Source organism: Pseudorasbora parva, chromosome 24, assembly GCF_024679245.1.
Source record: "Pseudorasbora parva isolate DD20220531a chromosome 24, ASM2467924v1, whole genome shotgun sequence".
Classification (NCBI taxonomy): domain Eukaryota; kingdom Metazoa; phylum Chordata; class Actinopteri; order Cypriniformes; family Gobionidae; genus Pseudorasbora; species Pseudorasbora parva.
In genome coordinates this window covers 3,817,473-3,839,001 of record NC_090195.1, presented here as the reverse complement: position 1 = coordinate 3,839,001, position 21,529 = coordinate 3,817,473, and the positions used below count along the sequence as shown (strand labels likewise).

The following is a 21,529-nucleotide window of genomic DNA, read 5'->3' as shown; positions in this document are numbered from 1 at the left end:
AGAGCTTGTCGCTCTGATTGAAGCGTACAAATTAATGGAAGAGAAATGTGTAACGATTTACACAGATTCGCGTTATGCGTTTGGGGTAGCGCATGATTTTGGGGCGTTGTGGAAACTGGAAATTTCTGAAATCTGATGGACGTCCAATTCTGAATGCTTCTCTTGTCTCTTCTCTTCTAGACGCTATCCTATTGCCAAAACAACTTGCTATCTGTAAATGCGCAGCGCATACTAACAACAAAGATTTTATCTCAACAGGCAATGTGAGAGCAGACGCCGCGAAGGCCGCGAAGGCCGCGAAGGCCGCGGCGGCAACGAAGCCAAAAGAACCAGAGTGTCTTTTGGTATCTGAAATAAACACAAATGCTTTGTCCTCCTTACAGAGAATGCAGATTTTCGGCACGACAGCGGAAAAACAACTGTGATGATGTGTGGTTGAGTGAAGATGGCAAGCCTTGTTTACCTCGAAATTTCTTTCATCATTATGCTAAGTGGCTACATGGGAAAGACCATGCAGCCAAAGGGGGGATGATATTGCAAATGAAAGACATGTGGTTCACAAAGGGGTTTACAACGTACGCTGCGAATTTTTGTAACAGATGCGTGATTTGCAACGCATACAATGTGGCAAGGGGAGTAAAAATGCCTTTGGCATCACACCCACCGGTAGAAGAGCCATTCGGGTACCTCATGATGGATTTCATTGAGTTGAGGTAAGAAATACTGCCTGGTGATGGTTGACATGTGGTCAAAATGGGTAGAGGTATTCCCAACCTTTAAACAAGACGCAGCAGCAGTGGCAAAGGCCTTGCTGACTGAAATCATTCCCAGGTGGGGAATTCCAAAAAAAGATCAGTTCAGATAACGGAACACATTTCGTGAATGAGGAAATCAAACAAGTGGGTCAGTTTTTAGGAATAGACATGAGAACGCACTGCAAGGAGTAGCCGTAGAGCGAGAAAGCGCAAAAATAAAGAACAAATTGGCAAAATGCTGTGAGGACACTGGACTCACATGGGTAAAGGCCCTACCAATTGTGTTAATGTACATGATAATGAGAAAAAGACCCAAAGTAAATTTAAGTCCGTTTGAAATAGTCTTTGGAGAACCACTTTTGATGGGCATGAAAGGGGGTAAACAACAGCTTCCATCCACAGATCTGTGTGAGAGTGTGTTTGTTGAACTATTGAAAGGAAATGTGTTGTGTCTGTGTCTGTGTTATCTAACATCTGTGTGCAGGTAAAGGCGACTCAGGGAAAGCCAGCAGAAATTCCTCTATACAATATCGAACTGGGTGATTTTGTGGTGATTCGACCCTGAGGAGGAGCTGGAAGGTGAAAAGGTGGCTAGGACCTTTCGTGGTGCTGTTGACGACACACAGCGCCGTCAAGGTCGCATAGAGAGCGGCATGGGTACATGCAAGCCATTGCAGAAAGGTCCCAGCGGTGACCGAGGAGGAGGAGCCGAGAGGAGAGCAACAGGAAGCACATGTCGGTGCGGTCGGTGCGGGCAGAGGTCAAACATAAACATCACCTGCCATGATCGATAGAGGAGCAGGAACATCTGCCAAGAGTGGTATTGAGAGAGCCAACATTCAAGTTAGAGCCTATTGAAAGATATCAAACTACTGTTTCTGTGAAAAGTCAAAACCAGAGACAATTTCAAGAGCTAGTGATAAGAGATCGGAACATCCTTGGTGTGTGCTCAAAAGTAGCCCACACATTCCAAACGGGAACAGCAATGACTATAAACTAAAGGAATGGGTTGGCGTGGACTGTACTAGCAATAGCTAACAGCACTAAATATGTTTTAACAATGGTGAATGAGGAAGTGAATTAGGTTAGATATGTGAACAGCAGAAAAAGGGGGAGTTTGAAAAATGTTGGGACTGTCATGTTGTTTTCACATTCAAGATTACAGCAGCAATGTAACAAGCATCATTGATCACATGAGAATGGCAGTGAAGGAACCTGTGGAGGCTGATGACACATGGTTTGGGTGGATAGCAAGCCTAGAGGGATGTTAGGATACACTGTATTGCCAATCATGGCTGTAATTGTTTGATATTGATGTGTTTACCATGTGTTTTTCAATGAGTAGCAGGACTGGTAAGAAGACTGGTGACATCAAGAGTATCACCTCAAATGGCTAAAGTGACGGTAAATGATGAATATGAAAATGGATGGACGAATTTTATGATATGACTGACGACTTAGATAGGCCTAATGACGAGAACCTTAAGGATTAGGGAATTACTTGGATTAATTGTTTCTTCTGACTTTAGACTATACTATGCTTGCTATGAAAATAGAGACTATATCTCGCAAAAACAGCTTTTTACATATTTTCTAACTTCCTTCACAAATTCGAGAGGGTGACCACTTATGAGAAAATCAGAGATGAAGGGTATAAGTGTGATGTGACTTGAATTTGCTTGAATTATTGATTGTATTTTGTTTCAATTTTTATATTTTATTGTAATTGTTATTGTCATTTTATTATCATGTTTAATCTTTAGTTTTGAATTAGGTTGATTTTAGTTAAATAACATTTAATCTTTAACTTTTAAGTTTGATACTAGTTTGATTTTTTTATAACATTTAATCTTAAACTTTTAAGTTTAATACTAGTTTGATTTTAAATACAATTTAATCTTTAACTTTTTTAGTTTGATTCATTTAATCAGTATTAATTTAATAATATAAGAGCATTTGCTCAAGTCTGATTTTATTTCTACATTTATACAATTTAGCATTAATCTTTAAGTTTAGATTTAGTTTGATTTTTAACATTTATCTTTTAAAGTGTTTACCATGATTTACATTTTTAATCGTTGTTTATCAACATGTGATAAAAAGGGGGGAGTGTTGTGGCAAAATGCAAATCTTGGTATAGCCATATGTTTACCTTCCCATGGTGTGAGATATGCAGTACATGACATACGTGTACTATGAGCTATACATGGGCTATGTGGCATCCTGACTTAAACAACGGCCTGTATGGAAATGTACTGAGAGGGGAGGATGCTGCCAGCAGTATAAGAGATTGTGATTTCTGTTATGACTTCAGTGTACGCTTGGTGTGGCCTTGTGGTTGCATCAACCGTGCCTCTTTCTTGCAAGAAACTTTTTATTATTAAATAAACCTTTATAATTATAATTGGCTAATGTTTGTCTCTTATTCAGTGAAGCGACGGAGTTAGTTATTTTGCCATTACAACTTAGACATAAATATAAACGCATTGGCATATATTTTTGGTTATGCCGGTGTGTGTATGTGTATGTGTATGTATATATATATATATATATATATATATATATATATATATATATATATATATATAAATAACAATTTTAGACAATATACAATATATAAATTATTAAAAAATATATAATTTTGTATATAAATAATTATATAATGATACTATGATATGTATGTATTTAAACATGGTAAAAATAAGTACAACAAATGTGAGAAAAATCTACTAGTCTAAATAAACTAGTCAACCTCGCTAATCCACTAGTTGACCATCATGTCTCCATCAGACACGTGATGTTTAAAAGAGCAAATATGAGTTTGAACACACAGAAGCGGCTCACAATTTGACACGGGTGGAAAGAAACACATCACATAAAGTGCTTGTGAAGCTTCCTGGATTCTGTTAACACAAGAAATCCTTTAGAAAACGAACACAAGGACATGTCGAGTTCCTGCACTGCTCAATCCTTATAAAAATAATATGACAGAACTGTTTTAGCAGTGAGAATAATTTATATGCCTCTCGTCCTGCACCATGTGACTCCAGCTGAGAGCTTGTTACTTCTGAAAGGCTCTTGTTCGAGTCTGTCTGTGGCGTGGCAGTTGTTAAAAAGGTTGGTGACAGACGTTTGTTTTACTCCTCGAACTTTTGGAGATGAACAGCCGCGTAGCAGATGGTGCTGCAGAAAAAAATGACATATCTCCAAGCCTGACAGCTGAACCGCTGTTTTCTTTAACCCGGTTAAACATTCTACTGTCTACACTAACATTTAATTTTTTCCCCTTAGGTTCACTGATAATGATAGCTATCCCCATAATTTCCATACATACAGTCCTACATCTCCGGACTAATATTCACGGTACTTTAGACCATGATGGAAACGCAGACAGCAACAGGGAAAAATTTCCTGGGACAATTTATTCTGGGTAATTTCAGTGGAAACAGGGCTTTTGATGCTTTTAATAAGAGCGGGGGAAAAACCCTCAATAACAAGTCGTTAACCACGCCCACTTTTATATCATTTTTCAAAACTGTGATGAGAACTGACTGCTACTGAAAGAGGGGGTTTCATGACACTTTAAGCAGAATCACCTGACTGTTGGCATAAAAATAAATAAAGCTTCAAAAATGACATAAAAGCACCATCAATTATGAAAGAACACATATGATATAGTCATCTGAAAAGTCTTCTGATAGCTTTGTATGAGGAACAGACCTAAATTTAAAAGGGTCCTATAATGCCCATTTTTACAAGATGCAAATTACATCTCTGACGTCCCCAGAGTGTGTATGTGAAGTTTTACCCCGCAGATAATTTATAGCATGTTAAAGGGTTAGTTCACCCAAAAATGAAAATTATCTCATTAATTACTCACCCTCACGTCGTTAGACACCAGTAAGACCTCCGTTTATCTTCGGAACACAAATGAAGATATTTTAGTTGAAAGCTGATGGCTGAGAAAGGCTTCAGATAGGGCTTCATTGACATTCAGTACATTTTTTACTCACTCGACCCATAGAGGCTCTAAAAACGTCATTACAAAGTCCATCTCACTGCAGTGGCTGTAGTGACACAGCCACAAGCTAACGTTACTGTTAAACAGAGAGTAATGGACCTGGGCTGTGATGAATTGTTCATAGTCTCATGTTTATATAGTAACTCAGTAATATAGTAAATAATGTACTTTACATATTCATCCAAAGCATTATAAAATACATTGCTGTATCGTTGCTTTATCCCTTAACGATCTCCCCATTACGATTCCACTCATTCCTCTTTGTTTTGTAAAAACAGACTGGGCACAGCTGTTGATTTAAGAGGTCCTCGACGGTGACCATATTTTAAATCATCTGGTGAAAAATGTGCACCGCACAATTTCAACTGCTTGGCGTATCGAAGCGGTAAACCAACATCCCGATGGATAGCCAGCAACCATAGCTTCATGCGTTCAGTATCATTCCATGGAAACAGTGAAATGTGAGCCTTTCATTTTGCGGATTTGATAAAGCACTTTTACGTTTACTTGGTCGATTCTCACGGTTCGGGCATCCAGGAAGTGCACACTTTAGCCGCCCCATTTTGACCGCTAAACCACGATCAGTGTATAATTAAACAGCTTAGATACAGCGTGTCTTCCCTTCCTCTGCTTGTAAACAAACCTCCCCGCTTCTGGGTCACGTGTCCGAACGGCGGACTGTGTCATATTCTCACGCATGCGTCGTGGTGCTTCGTGAGTTCACGTCCGAGGCATACACGGAAGACAATAACTTGGTGGATAAAGTAGTCATTTCGAGTTTTTTAGCGCACAAAAACTATTCTCGTCGCTTAGTAACATAACTCTACAGCCACTGCAGTGAGATGGACTTTGTAATGACGTTTTTAGAGCCTCTATGGTTCGAGTGAGTAAAAAATGTACTGAATGTCAATGAAGGCCTATCTGAAGCCTTTCTCAGCCTTAAGCTTTCAACTAAAATATCTTCTTTTGTGTTCTGAATATGAACGAAGGTCTTATGGGTGTCTAACGACATGAGGGTGAGTAATTAATGAGATAATTTTCATTTTTGGGTGAACTAACCCTTTAAACTTGCAAAAACACAGTTTTTTGTGTGTCCCTTTAAATGCAAATGAGCTGCTGCTCCGGCCCCCTTTCAAGAGGGCGGAGCTTTTAAGAGTTTGTGTTAGAAGCTCTATTTACCTCAGACAGACACGCACTGAAAAAGTACTAAACTGTTCAGCCTTTTATGTTCAAACCAGACGGGACATTTCTGAAGGGTATTTAATTTATGAGTTAAGTATCAAAAAGTCATTGATTAGCATGTTCTGTCATGATAATCTATAAATCGCTGGTGTGGGAACTGTTGTAAGGTGCACAGAGCGAGAGAATATCTGCTGCATGAAGAGAGAACTGGTATAGTTTAGTTTAATTACGGTTATAACTTTTATTTTATTAATATTTGTGTTACGTACTGTATTGCAATACATGTGAAAGACGGATGTGACAGCTCCAGCGACTCCCAAATGTGCTCGACTACAACAACTCTTCCTCTTCTCAACATGGCCTTTGTTGCGTTTATGTAAATGTAAGGGTTAGTGATGTCACTAACCCAGGAAGAAGCTCATAGTAGTCCCTACCAGCTGTTTGTTGTAGTCCTTCAAAAGTGAAATCATAATCCACCGCCACTTTAAGTAATTCTAATCTATAATAAAACTTGCCCTCTGTTTAGCTATTATCGTGTACATTCAAATATGGCGACTCAATATGTTTATAACAAGACATGCAAGAACCAATGATGTTTTGATGATGACAAACCTTGCAAAATGCATCTTTAAAATGTATTTGATTATAAATGCTAATGTTGGAGCTTCACTGTAGGCAAAAGAGCAACAATCTACTATACTGTACATCGTCTATAAGAAATTCTCACAGGTTTGGAACAACATGAGGGTGAACACATGACTGAATTATCATTTTTGAATGAACTCTCTCTTTAAATTAACATTAGCCCCTCAGCAGCTCTTTTAAAGACGTATGTTTTCTGATGATTCAGCTCCAGCATCAATGCCTCAACATGCGATGCAAACATGTTTAACGTCTATGTAACAGAGAAAAATGTCAAAGATGTGTGTTATCAACACGCACACACACACATGTGAAACCTCACAGGCTCACAGAGTGCCCCTGGCAAACAGTGGTAAAGGGAAAGTCCTCTAGTAAAAAGATGCTTTCACTGCCATCTGCTAAGACCAGACCATCTGCTTATCAAACACACACACATTCAGAATCTGTCCAAGACTTTTCAGCAAAACACTGTGTTGACACACACTCCATTAAACATCCTCCTAGTGCACTACATACACTACTGTTCAGAAGTTTGGGGTTGGTAAGATTTGTTTAATGTTGATGAAGTCTCTTCTGCTCATCAAGGCTGCATTTATTTAATCAGAAATACAGTAAAAACAGTGAAATATTATTACAATTTAAAATAACTGTTTTCTATGTGAATATATATTTTAAAATGTAATTTATTCCTGTGATCAAAGCTGAATTTTCAGCATCATTAGTGTCACATGATCCTTCAGAAATCATTCTAACACGATGATTTGCTGCTCAAGAAACATTTATGAGTATTATTAATGTTGAAAACAGTTGTGTTGCTTCACATGTTTGTGGAAATTAATACAAAATATTATGTTATATATTATTATAATATTTTGTAATATTACTGTGGCGAGGTAGACAAGTGAGAGACGTGGGAGGAGCGAGCGAGACCGGTCTCAAGTCTTCTCGTGAGGGAGCTCGGAGGCATATAAGGAGAGCGACACCAGTGAAGGACGAGAGAGGACCAGACCTGGACTTTACGTTGAGTTTTGTTTATGTTTTATTATGCGGGTGCGGGCAGTCGTCCGTGAGCGGCTGCCTGCGGTTTACTTTCAGTTTGTTTATTTTATTTATTAAAGTCATTAAATGTTCGCCGGTTCCTGCCTCCTCCCTTCCCATATTGACGAACTTCATTACAATTACTTTATTGTGACTTTTGATCAATTTAATGCTTCCTTGCTGAATAAAAGTATTAATTTACTAAAAAACAAACCAATCCAACCTTTGAATGGTTGTACGAAACCCAGAATGTAGAAGGAACACCTCAATCCTAATGCAACTCCAAATAGCATATGCAACTAAGTTTATGCATTTCCAAATGAAACAGGGGAATATTAATCAGGAAATTAATGGATGGATGGTGTAAAGTGGGCAAACATTTTCATCAGAATAGCATGCACATTTAAAATATTTGCAGACTAGGAAAATGCTATTTGAATGCATATAAAATTTTTATATAAAATGTTACGTTTAATATAAAATGTGATGCATATTTGTAAGTCATACATAAATAAAACAGGTCAGATTTCTAAATAAAAAAAGGTATAGTGTACTAATTGCATCTATTTTATTTTATTTTATTTTAACAATCATGCATCTATTAAAATGGCTTATAATATATATATATATGTGTGTGTGTAATCCAAAAGGACGGAAATTTAATATGCAATTCTGGGCCTACATTTTTTGATGAATGTGTATTGGTAGTCATGCTGACCTTAAACCCCCGGATGAGGTGACGTCTGCATGAATGCGTTTACCTGCGTTCTCGGTGTGGAATAGGCTGCTGTTGCTGCTGTTGGCGTGTGATGAAAGTGGTTCCCCACACCGGACTGCTGTGGCTGGTCCTGAGCCAGCCCATCGGAGCGGCCGCGGGGAACGAAGCCGTGCCGAAACCGTGATCTGATTCTCTGTCCGTGGTCAGAGACGACGCAGAGCTCCCCATTGCCACGACAGCGAGCAACTTCTAAACACACACACTGTGTCCCTCTGTTCGTCTTTCATACACATAAATACACACAAACGCAAAGGTTCTGAATCTCAGTTTGATGGGTCAGACATCTCCTCTAGTCTGCCAGAGATCAACACCAGGACGTGTTTTAGACCCGACTGGAAGTGCCTGTGATCGACGGCGCTCACGCATGCAGGCCAAAGAGTTCACAGGATCCACGGATGGCGTTTCCCAAAGGTCTGCGAGGGCCACGGGGCCCTTGAGCTCCACGGGCCCAGTCTCTCTACGCTTCAGGTGACGTTTAACCTGCCGTAACCTCGCCTGAGAGGAAGGACGACACCTCAGGGATGGCAGTGCAATACATCACTGAGGCGCTAGAGATGAAAACACAGCGTTTACAGCTTTAAAAGAGGAACTTTGATGCAGCTAGAAACTTTCCAGCCTCCACTGGAGCGCCGCGTCCCGTCTTGTTTTTCTATGCGTCTGGTTGAGTCACGGCGCAGTCCCTCTAATCATGTTCACTGCCTCTCTCTCTCTCTCTCTGTCTGTGGCTCATCTTTCCGCAGCTGTCACCGGGATTACGATGCGTCACATTTCATCCAGCCTGCAGAAGCAAATATTCCTTTCATCGCATACAAACATCAGCGTCCAGAGAACAAGCATATGAGTCTGTGTGCATCTATGCATGTGAATAAGTGTATGTGTGTGTGTGTTTACTGTGCATGCATTTGATCTGAGAAGCACGCGAAGGCGAATTTTAAAAACAACATCCACAACGTATAGTACAGCCTATTAAAAAAAGACTTTTGAAGAGGTTTTAACTAGTAAAAAAATTATTACAATTAAACAATCTTATTTTTTATTTTTTTTCAGTTACAGATAAGATTATTGTATGGCCAGTATGACTGATATAATGACTAAATATGGTTTTGCATGCTTATAAAATAATTTCACATTTTATATTTACAATTAAGCACCGTTTTAACATTCAGCAGAAAGGATGGATAACTTTATAAAAATTAAAAAGTGTACATTTTAGCATCTAATTCTGACCAATATGATCTGCCAACACCAACTTAGCCACCATTATATTGTGCATCCCTATTAAGTGTATGATAACGGCATAGGAAATAAAATCAGCCAGATTAATAAAACAACATATCCAGACCCTGCATGCATGCAAGCATATTTGTATGTGTGTGTTTGTAAACCCCTATATCAGTGTGTCTGCATGCATGTGCCTCAGCAGCGGTAGTTTCGAGGTTCTGACCCAGGGGAGGCCCTCAACGGGTCGGACTGCAGGTGCTGCAGTGAATGTCCTCCAGCCTGTATAAGATCCAGCTGCTCGTCTCATCTAAAGCTCATGCAGATGTTTATAACGTGACAGCGTTGGCTGTGAAGGTTCTCATCTGTCTCTCCAGGCACCGGAGTATCAAGTTTGACACTCAGATCGTGACTATGAATATTTAACGGCGCGAAGAGGCTCGGGTGAGGTGCAGTGGTCTCGGGCCCGGTGAGGATAGGAGCGCTCCGGTTCCGCCGGTTATCCGGGGTCTTAACTGCGGTCCAGCATCCGGATGGATGATACGGACAAATCCCTGCGGCTAAAACGCTCGCGTCCGGATGTGCGGTTCCGTGAGGCAGTTCGGTCACTCATGATTCGGCTGGAGCGGATGATGCTGCCGCCGCATAAACACACACAGCCAGCAGCTAAACTGCAGCGGTGCCTTCATGCATCTCCTCACGGGACTCATGATGACAGCATGCATGCGTCTAACGCGCAGTTGGATGTGCATGCATACGCTGAGCTTATTTATTTGATTCGGTTCCTAATTCAGCCTGTTTCTCTCCAGCACGCGAAGATGCGCGAGGATTACAGCGAGTCAGCAGCGCGCATGCGCAGATTCACTGCTCAGGCTCCGCTCGAGGATTCATAATCTCTTGTGTTTTTGAAATATATAAATCTACAATAATCTAGATTATAAGTGGGTGAATCTCACAAAGCCTGTCAATAAAGTTTCTGGCTCCTACTCGTATGTCACCTCAAAATCAACATTAGAAATAACTTATATATGGACCATTAAAGTCAATTTCCAGTCAAAATGTCTTAAAATAAACAGAAAAAAATGAAAGGGTGACTGCATGCCGTTTTCAATAGGCTTTATGAGCCGTGATGAACATATTTAGATGTGGAGGTCAGCCGTGTATCTTTTGTTAGTATGTGATGCCATTTTTAGTATATTTTACTGTTTCACAGCTGCCATTTTTTTCTATATTTTGAGAGATATTGGAGAAATTAGGGCTGTCAAACAAATAAAGGCGATTAAATCACATATAAAGCACTGTGTATAATTATTATGTACATATAGGCCTAAATACACACACACACACACACACACACACACACACACACACACACACACACACACACACACACACACACACACACACACACAGGGATAGTTCACCCAAAAATGAAAATGTGATGTTTGTCTGCTGACCCCCAGGGCATCTGAGATGTAGGTGTGTTTGTTTCTTCAGAAGAACACAAATGAAGACACACACACACACACACACACACACACACACACACACACACACACACACACACACACACACACACACACACACACACACACACATAATCAGGAGTGCTGTGTGCAAACTCATATCAGAAGATTCTCTACATTTACGGCGGCAGTTACGACAGGTGTTTGTTTGCATCCGATGCGACCGGAAGTCACACACCCAAAAATGAGAATGTGATGTTTATCTGCTGACCCCCAGGGCATCTGAGATGTAGGTGTGTTTGTTTCTTCAGAAGAACACAAATTAAGATTTTTAACTCAACTGTTGCTCGTATAATGGATGTCAATGGGGTGTATTTCTGAGAGTAAAAAACAAAGCCATACGAATCCATATTACACCCTGTCTTGTGGCGACACATTGATGTCTTAAGACATGAAACGATCTGTATATATATGATGGCGCCAGTCTTTTGACCTTTTCCGACGGAAGTAATGGCGTTGGGAATACTAGATGAGAGTCGTCTGATATGAGGTAAAAAAAAATAAAATAAATACTGTCGGGTTTCTCACACAAACCGATCGTTTCATGTCTTAAGACATCAATGTGTCGCCACGAGCCACAGGGTTAAATATGGATTTGTGTGTCTGTGTGTTTTTTACTCTCATAGAAATACACCCCATAGACACAAGCAACGGTTGAGTTAAAAATCTTCACTTGTGTTCTTCTGAAGAAACAAACACACCTACATCTCGGATGCCCTGGGGGTGAGCAGATAAACATCACATTTTCGGGTGAACTATCCCTTTAAGAAACATTTATATTAGTTATATTTTATAATAGTTATATTTAACTTTGCTTTATAAAATATTTATGATACAATGAGATACAACTATTTGAAAATCTGAAATCGGAGGGTGCAAAACATCTAAATATTGTGAAAATCTCCTTTGAAGTTGTCCAAATGAAGTCCTTAGTGATGCACATTACTACGAATAATACATTTTTTTTTATATATTTACAGTAGGACAATTACTAAATATCTTTACTTAATATCCTAATGATTTTTGGCATAAAAGAAAAATCAATCATTTTGACCCAAAGAATTTTCCCACAAATATACCCATGCATATTATGACTGGTGTTGTGCTCCAGGGTCACATATATTATGCAAACACAAACTATTATTTTGTATGCGATTAATCATTTGACAGCCCTAAAACAAATTGCCATAAAATTCCAGATCAGTGCATTATTATGAGAAGATAAACGCGAACTGCAGTGCAATACGCACAGAATGTGGAAAAACTCTTAATGTTCCTGATATTGTTCCTGGCTATTAGTTAATATTCCTAATGAATAAAACATCCTAAAAACTTAGAAACTGGGTCTGCGAGCAATGCATTAATCATAGCAATATCATCATGGTTAGAGCAGTAGGCCAATGAATGTGTGTTCAAAATCCAGTTGGCGTGTGTTCAATGCATAGCGTGTTCAACGCAAATTATGTTCTTGCACTTTTGCAATACCTCAGCTAATAAAACCAGTCTGACAAGATCTTATGTACGCACACATACACAGCTACAGACTCTTGTGGGGTTAGAGAGCAGAAATGTGAATCGACTTATTGAAACCACAACAGACTGTGTTAACTGTGACAAAACATGCCCACATATTTATCTAAGGAATGTGACAGATTCATGAGAAAATGAGTCAGACTGTATGGAAACACCCACACATTTACCTTTACTCATACCATACACTTCTGATACAAAGCTAACAGTACTGACAGACGCGCTACATTTAAAAGAGTTTATAAAAGTTCAAAAACATGTTGAGCATTTCAAACGCAAGTAGAGTTAATAAACCCAAAACACACACACTACACTAACACCTGTTACACTGAATTCAAAGCCAACTGACCCATACGAGACAGACAGACTGCTGGATACAGACAGACAGGATCCTGAGATCAACTTAAACTACACTTCAATAGTCTTACTAATAGGCAAATAATCAGACATGAACCGACAGAAGAAAACAGAACTGAGGACAGAGACTTAAACACATTCAGTCTGAAATTGAATGAGGATTTGTTGAATGTGGAAGATGTTTCTATTATTCAAGATGAGCATATTCCAAAGTGATTCACCACACACACACACACACACACTTACAGTTTGATGTTTTCACACAGCACTAAAAAAACATACTTCCATATATCAGAATTCACTTCCTACTTCAGATGCACCAAATAAACCATCACTGAACCAGGAGCTAAACTGTGCCAAACCACATCTTAAACTATTACAAAACCAGCGATCGACTTTACAACCAGCATTTCTTTCAATGACAGATTGTTACATTGTGTCACTTCGCCAGGGAAGTTGAACAGAAACGATACAATGTAACATTTGATTTGCCTGTCGCTCGAGATATTAGAGAAAGAATCCGCCAAAACACACACATTTACATCAAATAACCTACAGCTTGACACGTGATGTTTGTTATGATGTTCTGATCTATTTAATCTGTGTTTAGAAAAGTGATCTTACTCGTGAAGCACAGGCAGACACCGATGGACCGATCTGATCTTGTCTTCCTTGATTTGCCCGTTTAACTTTCCCTTCTTTGGTCCGGAATGAGCTATTTATTCCCCAAACCCTTCATAAATACGCGTCTTCACTCTCCACGAGCTGCTTTTTCCGCCGATCCATGCTCGTTACGTGGATAGGTTATTGTGTGATCTGGCTGGTTTGATCTACTGCATTAATCTCGCAGGGTTCCTCATGCTCCACGGTAATAATCACAAGAAACCGATCACTACGCAATCGGCGTAAATCCGCGCTCGATCGCGGCGCTGCGCTGGTCAGATGGCGCAACTCGCGTTCAGAATACGGATTTCTGAAACTCGTTTCCCAAAATGCCTTGTGTGTATTGGAGAGAAAGGTAACATTCTTATTGGACCACAAATGTTGTCGGCCAGTAAGTGTTTCCTAGGATACGCACAGGGGGGCGCTTGGCGGCCCAGAAAAATTGTATTCTCGTTGAGACGCATTCAGTTCCAATTTGTTTTTAAATATTTGTTTAATGAAAACTGTATATGTTAAAATCTACTAATTTAATTAAAAAAACTTAATCTTAAATGTAAATCGGCAGTGTCTAAAAAATATATATTTTTTAATGTTCATCCTACCATCAATCGACTGTGATTGGTCCATCTGATCAGCGCAATGAAAAGTAACAGCTATCACGTGACATCAGCGTCTGAACAATATTTTACATACATTATATTAAACGACAGTAAGATATTTTATGTGTCTTCGAATTTAGGAGTATATGAAGAGGATAAACAGGATCAATAATATTTAAAGCTTGAATATTTCGAGACAGCCTGGGGTCGGACGCGGTTAAATAAGTCGGTTTCGTCAACAAATGTGCCAAAAGCGAAACTGATCCTGATGTAAATTACAAAAGGATAAGATTAGATATATAAATAAGCTTTATTTATATATCTAAATAAAAATGTTTAATACTTTATTCTCATACTATATCACATGTTCAATAATTTGAGGAAATATTTCCTATGAAACTCTAAATCATGATTAATAAAGTACATGTACATACTGTAGTTTCACTTTAATAAGCAAAGAAGTGACTCGAGACCGCTTGAGACGGTGAAAAGCGACTTCTAGTGGGGAACGGCAGTACTGTTGTACAGCATTAGCCTAAAAATGTATCAGACGTTTCAAGTGCCCCATCTAGTGGTGAACAGTGGAAGTTTTGGGACAATTATTTTCTTTACCCCAATATTTGTGTTCTTGATAGAGCAAGCATTGAGTTGTGTATATACTGATTATAAGTTATGGTTTATTCTCATTTGGAAAGAATGAAAAAAAAAAAAAGGCTAATTAATTAAATATATAGTTTAGAGGGAGACATACATTTAAATGTCTTTGGTCTAAATGAGTATGTAATGATAATTACACCGATCAGGCATAACATTATGACCTAATATTGTGTTATAATAAGGTATATTACCTATACCTTTTGCTGCCAAAACAGCCCTGACCCATCAAGACATCCACTAGACCCCGAAGGTGTGCTGTGGTATCTGGCACCAAGATGTTAGCAGCAGATCCTTTAAGTCCTGTAAGTTGCGAGGTGGGGCCTCCATGAATCGGACATTTTTGTTCAGCACATCCCACAGATGTTAAGGTAGGTGGTACGTGTCAAAGTAACATCCACATGGATGGCAGGACCCAAGAACATTGTCCAAAGGATCACACTTGCCTCTGCCGGCTTGCCTTCTTCCCATAATGCATCCTGGGGCCATGTGTTCTTCCTTGGAGCACTTTTGATAGATACTGACCACTGCAGACCGGGAACAGCCCACAAGAGCTGCAGTTTTGGAGATGCTCTGACCCAGTCGTCTAGCCGTCACAATCTGGCCCTTGTCAAACTCGCTCAAATCCTTACGCTTGCCCATTTTTCTTGCTTCCTGCATGCATTTTTTCATCAACTCTGAGGACAAAATATTCACTTGCTGCCTAATATATCCCACCCACTAACATGTGCCGTGATGAAGAGACAATCTGTGTTATTCACTTCACCTGTCAGTGGTCATAATGTTATGCCCGATCTCTGTATTTTATCCATAAACATTTATCAGACAGAGAATAACTAATGGGGTCATAGAATAATAACAGAAATCAAATCTATTTGGTGCAGTGATCCTCCACTTGAGAGGACTTTGTACTAATCCAGATCTTGGTGGCGTGGGAAAAAAAAGTAAATCCTACAAACTTCTTTCCCAGTTTCAGAAACCGTTCCAGTGGCATTTCTCATGTTTTTATCAGTCTGTTCTTAAAGCAGCATGTGGACTGATTTAATCCTGGTAATTCCAGGTCACCTAGTGCATTTAAACTTGTATGAAATATCACGTGCAAGGAAATATTAAATATCCCAGGATTTCTCTACCTTTGGGTTGTCCCCACACATCAATTTAGAACAAAACTTTCATAAAATTTTTTAAAATCAAGATAAGTCTTTGCATCTTGTTGCACCAAAAACTAATGCAAAAAAGTTGTAAAAGCTTAGTGAAACCCCTAAATTAGTTGAAATGTTCATGTCACCCATGAATAAATGTTAAAATGCTGGCAGGGTAGGAACTTTAAAAATCATACTATCAATTATAATGCGTCCATTTTGTATTTTTATGTTTAACAAATTACTGTCCCAACTACTGCTGCCATTCATGCCAAATATTTTAGATTATATTTCTCCAAAAACTATTTCTGATTAAATATGTATGTAGACTACGTTAAAAAAAAAATCTTTGTTCCAGTACAAATAACTTAAAGAGAACTTTATTCATCAAGATTTAATCTATTCAAAAGTGCACATAATTGAACAATTAACCATATATCAAAATCAAATGATAGGCTAACAATTAAAATCTCGTTACGAAGCAAAACTTGTTTGAACGTGTCACATCAAATTAAAACGAGATTTTGAGAGAGAGAGAGAGAGAGAGAGAGAGAGAGAGAGAGAGAGAGAGAGAGAGAGAGAGTATTGGCACCTTACCTGATCCAAATTAAAGACTATCGTCAGAGAAAACTCCTGACGAAGTATCGTTTGAGTGAGCACAGTCTGAGTGTGGAGACGGGCCGACACAAGCAGAGCTGGAGAGCCAGAGAGCTCAGACTGTGCTCACACTGCCCTGATGGAGTCGTAGAGGACGAGCTGCACTTCCTCACACAGTGCAGCAAATATAAAAACATCAGAAAATTTACTTCACCCAAATCACTCAAATGTTCCCCGAATTCCAGCAAGTGACATCGCCAAACTGTGTTATATCTTAGGAGAAAAAGAGAAATGTATCCACTTGGCAGCACAGTATGTGTCCTCCTGCCATATCATGAGGGACAAAGGCTGAACCCTCTTTAGTCTCTTCACTGCTCTCTGGAACCATTTACCCTGTATTTTACAACCGATTGAGTTATGTCATAATATATTTACAATATAGCAAAGTATATGTTTTTTTCTTTTTTTTTCTTCTTCTTTAATTATATTTTGTATTTAGATATCTATACCTCTATAACTTCTTACATGTTTAATGCTTTGGCAACATTGTACTATCCGACAGTCATGCCAATAAAGCTGAATTGAATTGAATTGAGAGAGAGAGAGAGAGAGAGAGAGAGAGAGAGAGAGAGAGAGAGAGAGAGAGAGAGAGAGAGAGAGAAGCATGAATGAGAAAGTTTTAAAACCCGCATAAATAGAATAAGCTGCTAGAACGGAAGTTAACATGACGTTCTGTAAATCGTGGGCGGGGCTTAACGGACAGAGGTTTTCGTGATTGGTCAGATACGATCAAATCGTAATAAATAATAACTCTCTGTATTTTCTATTTAATTCAAGTCTATAAAATGGGTTATTATATATATATATATATATATATATATATATATATATATATATATATATATATATAGCCTATTTAGCGTTTAGATAATAACAGTACCTACAGAATAAATAAAACATTATATACTAATGCAGAATAAAATGTTATGCATTTAATATTAATACACAAGCAAAAGTATATTTAAGATATTTATCTCCTTTGTATTCATAAAATAATTAATATTAATATAAAGATATATTTATGAAGACCCAAGGCGATGGCGTTGTCACGTGGTACATGTTACGTTTCTCAGCGCGGGCTTTCATTGTTTTAGATTCATTCATAGCTATTTAAGCAGCAATTATAGTTATTTAAATGTCAAATATGCATCTTTGGAATAATACGATTTAAACGATTATACTTTAAAGTGTATAAATCTCGCAATAAGGCACAAACCATCTCGAAATCTGCCTGAGGCGAATAGACGAGCTCGGCTTTTTGAGCGGCCGCGCGCCCCCTCGAGGAAGAGAAGTTGGCGGCTCAGAGGAACGGTTATTATTAGTAACATTTGATGCCCAAAATGTAGCCCCAGTAGGCAGTTCACACTGTTTAGAGATACAGGCAACAAGTGAGTGGACAGTGATATCTTAGTGAGACCGGTGCTTTATGCTATCCTCGATGGAATCAGAAGAGACTCCGAGAGAGATCCGAGGAATATCAGACCTGAGGAGTTCAAAACTTTCGCACTTTGACTGAGGCGATTGGAGTTTGGGAAACTCACCGACCTCTTTGTGTTGAAGGTAAGCGTGTGTTTACCCGACGTCCATTTAACTGACCGTGTTTGTTGTTATCAGCAGTGAGATTGTTGTTGTCAAATCTGAAGCTGGTTTAGTAAATAAAGGCGATTTTGTTTTTGCGAGATTTTTGTTTTGCGCGCTCGTGTTCAGCGGTTGTCATGGCGATCAGATGTCGCTTTGCCTTTACAAACTATCACACAGTTGCAGCCACACACCAATATAAATTCAAATTTTCTGTGAAGAAGTCTGTTTTTAAGGACTTTTTGTGTTTTTAGATCAAATGTTTTTGTTTGTGTGTCACATGCGTGTATATATAACGTTATATATATGAAATTAATGGCCTCTGTGATCATATCACAGTTAATTATTTCACATGACATCAGAATGGCATCACTTTATTTTTATGACATCACACACCGAACGTTATTTGGATAAAACACTTTTCCAATTATGATTTATAATTTTTCTACATAATTGGTCTGTTGCTTATCTACCGTATTTTTTATATTTTAATAATTAATATTTCAATTATGTATATATGAGTAAAACATTTTTTTTTTCAAGAATTACAAAATTCTCAGACAGTTTATACCACTTATTTTGATTGTGAAGATAAGACATTTTAAAACTGCTTTTAATTTGTTAACATGTTCATCATATTCAAGTCATTTCTTTCCTCTGCTAGTTTATTGTATTTAGGTCAACTAAAGATCAAACAAGCCATTGTATGTATGAATTGAATAACTTAATTGATCTGGACAATAACACGCGTCATTGACCTGCATAAACAAACAACAGTTCATTGATGTCAAAAATCATAAAGGAGGATGTTCCTATAGCCAAGTAAACACGCCATTAGTAGAATTAACCCCTTGAGATGTACCATCTCCTAACACACACTAATCACAACATAATTACAGAAACATATCAAAAATACATTTAACAGTACATCAACAAACAATAATGAAAATATTGCACCACCAAGGGCCTATTACACAAAACTAGGATAAGGGATTAAGCCGGGATATCTTGGTGATCTTGTCATCTGTATGCAAAATGTAGTACACCGATGTCGTATAAACGTACCCTGAAGGCACACTCACACCAAGAACAATAATGATAACAAAAGATAACTGTATATTAGCGGATACATTGAGCCAGGATCACCAAGATATCCCGACTTAATCTCTTATTGTAGTTTTGTGCAGTTGGCCCCAAGTTACCAAAATAAAAAATGCACAACAAAATATACTAATCAGAGAATACAATTATAAATGAATATCAAGTGTGTGTGTGTGTGTTTGTTTGGGTCAGTGGAATCGCAGGTTGAGAGTGTGAGGAAGTCAGATGGTAAGGTGTGTCCTGCATACAGCAGGGTCAGGAAAAGGATGCTTACACACACACACACTCTCTCTCTCTCTCTCTCTCTCTCTCTCTCTCTCTCTATTATATGCCCATAGTGACTGAAGGAAAGGGCTGCTATTGTTGCCTGTGAGTTTGGATCCCAGTGTGTGCGTGTGTGTGTGTGTGTGTGTGTGTGTGTGTTTGTGAGTGGGAGGCATTGGATTGAGATGCATTTGTCCAGTTCCACAGGAAATGAGCTGATATGAAGTGTGTCATTTCCTCCATTCATTCTGTTCAGCTTGTGAATCATTACATGGATGGTGAAGTCGACCCTTTTAATTCTCGCTGACATTCAGAGAAGTGAGTCACGGGCGCGGGGAAAGTGAGCGTTGAGGGAGGCAGTGATGATGAGCTGTCAGGTGGGTGACTCACTGGATTACATTATCCCGTAAATATCAGCGGAAGGTTAACGCGGGTGATCATTTGAATGAGAGATTTGTAAAGCATATGATGAGGAGGTTTCAGTCACGCAAAGAGCATCTGTACACGTCGAGCTGCGACTCTGTTTGAACTTGTAGAGACGCTGGAGTACGACTGTTTTCTGCTTCCTAAGGGCTTACATTTTACACACACACACACACACACACACACACACACACACACGCACACACACACGCACACACGCACACACACACACAATGATGCAACATCCAGGATGTAAGGATGTTTCCTACAAGAAAAGCATGCATGGTAATACAAATCTGTTTCCTGTACAAAGGTTCATGTAAATTGAAATCCCTTCTGTTTTGTGTTTTTTGTGTGCGACATTAGTGGCCAAAAGTGATGTCCGGTTTATGCACATGACATTTAATCAGATATTACTAAAAATAAGATTTTGTAGGCATATTGTGTAGTTGCGCTTGTAGTCAATTGTTTGATTTGTGATAATAACACAATGAAACTTATAGATAACACAATGAGATAATTTTCATTATACAAAGAAATTATGAGAGAAACGAGAGAACCAATGAAATATTAATAACTGATTATGTTGTAGCCAATGTATGCTTTTTCATGTGAGCTTTTATATAACCTGTAACTGTGCCAACTATTTTTGTCAAATACATACCTCAACTAATTTTACTGTTTTTTTAACAGTAAATATTTATAAACAAATTTATACAAAATAATATTTTTTTAATATTTGTTAATATTTTGTCATATTTTGATGGTTTAATCGAACGTAAAGCAACTCCGGACATACCTTTTGGCCACTGTAAATGCTTTTCATATAAGTTTCATATAAAAAAATGCATTAGTATATAATTATGAGACAATATTGATTATTTATGCTGTTTGAAACAGCATGTCCAAGATAAAATATAACACACAGATCATTTTTTTTCCTATCCATAATAAACAATAGTCTTCCTGTTTATCATTGTGTAGTTCAGGTTGTAAAGCAGCTTATTGTTTGCGAACATCATTTAAAGGTGAAGAGGAACAGCTCTAGGGACGCTTCCTCTTTTCCTGCGTGTGAACATGAACAAACAGTGTCTTTCTGTCTCTTTCTCTCAGGATGGCTCTGGCATGATGTTTGCAGGCTGTTATGCTGATGTATTCAGTACGGACACACTGATGGAGTAAGTCTTCACGTTTTGCATTTCATTAACACTCGCATCAATATTCATCATGTTTAAAAGCCCTAAAGACAGTCATTGATGTACTGTGCTTTTAGAGAAGCATTAAGACGCCGATAAATCAGACAACATTTGGCCATATTATATCAGCATTAGCATTGGCAATACATGTTGCAACTCTCCTGTCTATCAGTTTCAAAATCTACCAATGCACAATATGCTTTTA

General features: G+C 38.5%; 2 protein-coding genes across 7 annotated transcripts in view; one reads left to right on the top strand and one right to left on the bottom strand.

Moving 5' to 3' along the window:
- capn15 (calpain 15) overlaps positions 1–13,920 on the bottom strand; it is a 42,176-nt gene extending 28,256 nt beyond the window's left edge. The window contains exons 1-3 of one of the 5 annotated variants that reach the window (XM_067434573.1): positions 13,672–13,920; positions 13,294–13,315; positions 8,400–9,194 (exon numbers count right to left, since the gene is read on the bottom strand). In XM_067434573.1, the coding sequence (XP_067290674.1) occupies positions 8,400–8,584 (185 nt within the window). In that variant the 5' untranslated portion in view covers positions 8,585–9,194; positions 13,294–13,315; positions 13,672–13,920. Of the gene's footprint in view, positions 1–8,399; positions 10,973–13,293; positions 13,316–13,671 lie in introns of those variants that run through there. The other 4 variants (XM_067434572.1, XM_067434571.1, XM_067434574.1 and 1 more) reach the window with 4 other exon arrangements.
- A 4,160-nt stretch (positions 13,921–18,080) lies between these two features.
- The window catches only part of ankfn1b (ankyrin repeat and fibronectin type III domain containing 1b), a 98,052-nt gene continuing 94,603 nt past the window's right edge, over positions 18,081–21,529 (top strand). The window contains exons 1-2 of one of the 2 annotated variants that reach the window (XM_067435010.1): positions 18,081–18,322; positions 21,242–21,306. In XM_067435010.1, the coding sequence (XP_067291111.1) occupies positions 21,254–21,306 (53 nt within the window). In that variant the 5' untranslated portion in view covers positions 18,081–18,322; positions 21,242–21,253. Of the gene's footprint in view, positions 18,323–19,974; positions 20,083–21,241; positions 21,307–21,529 lie in introns of those variants that run through there. The other variant, XM_067435009.1, reaches the window with a different exon arrangement.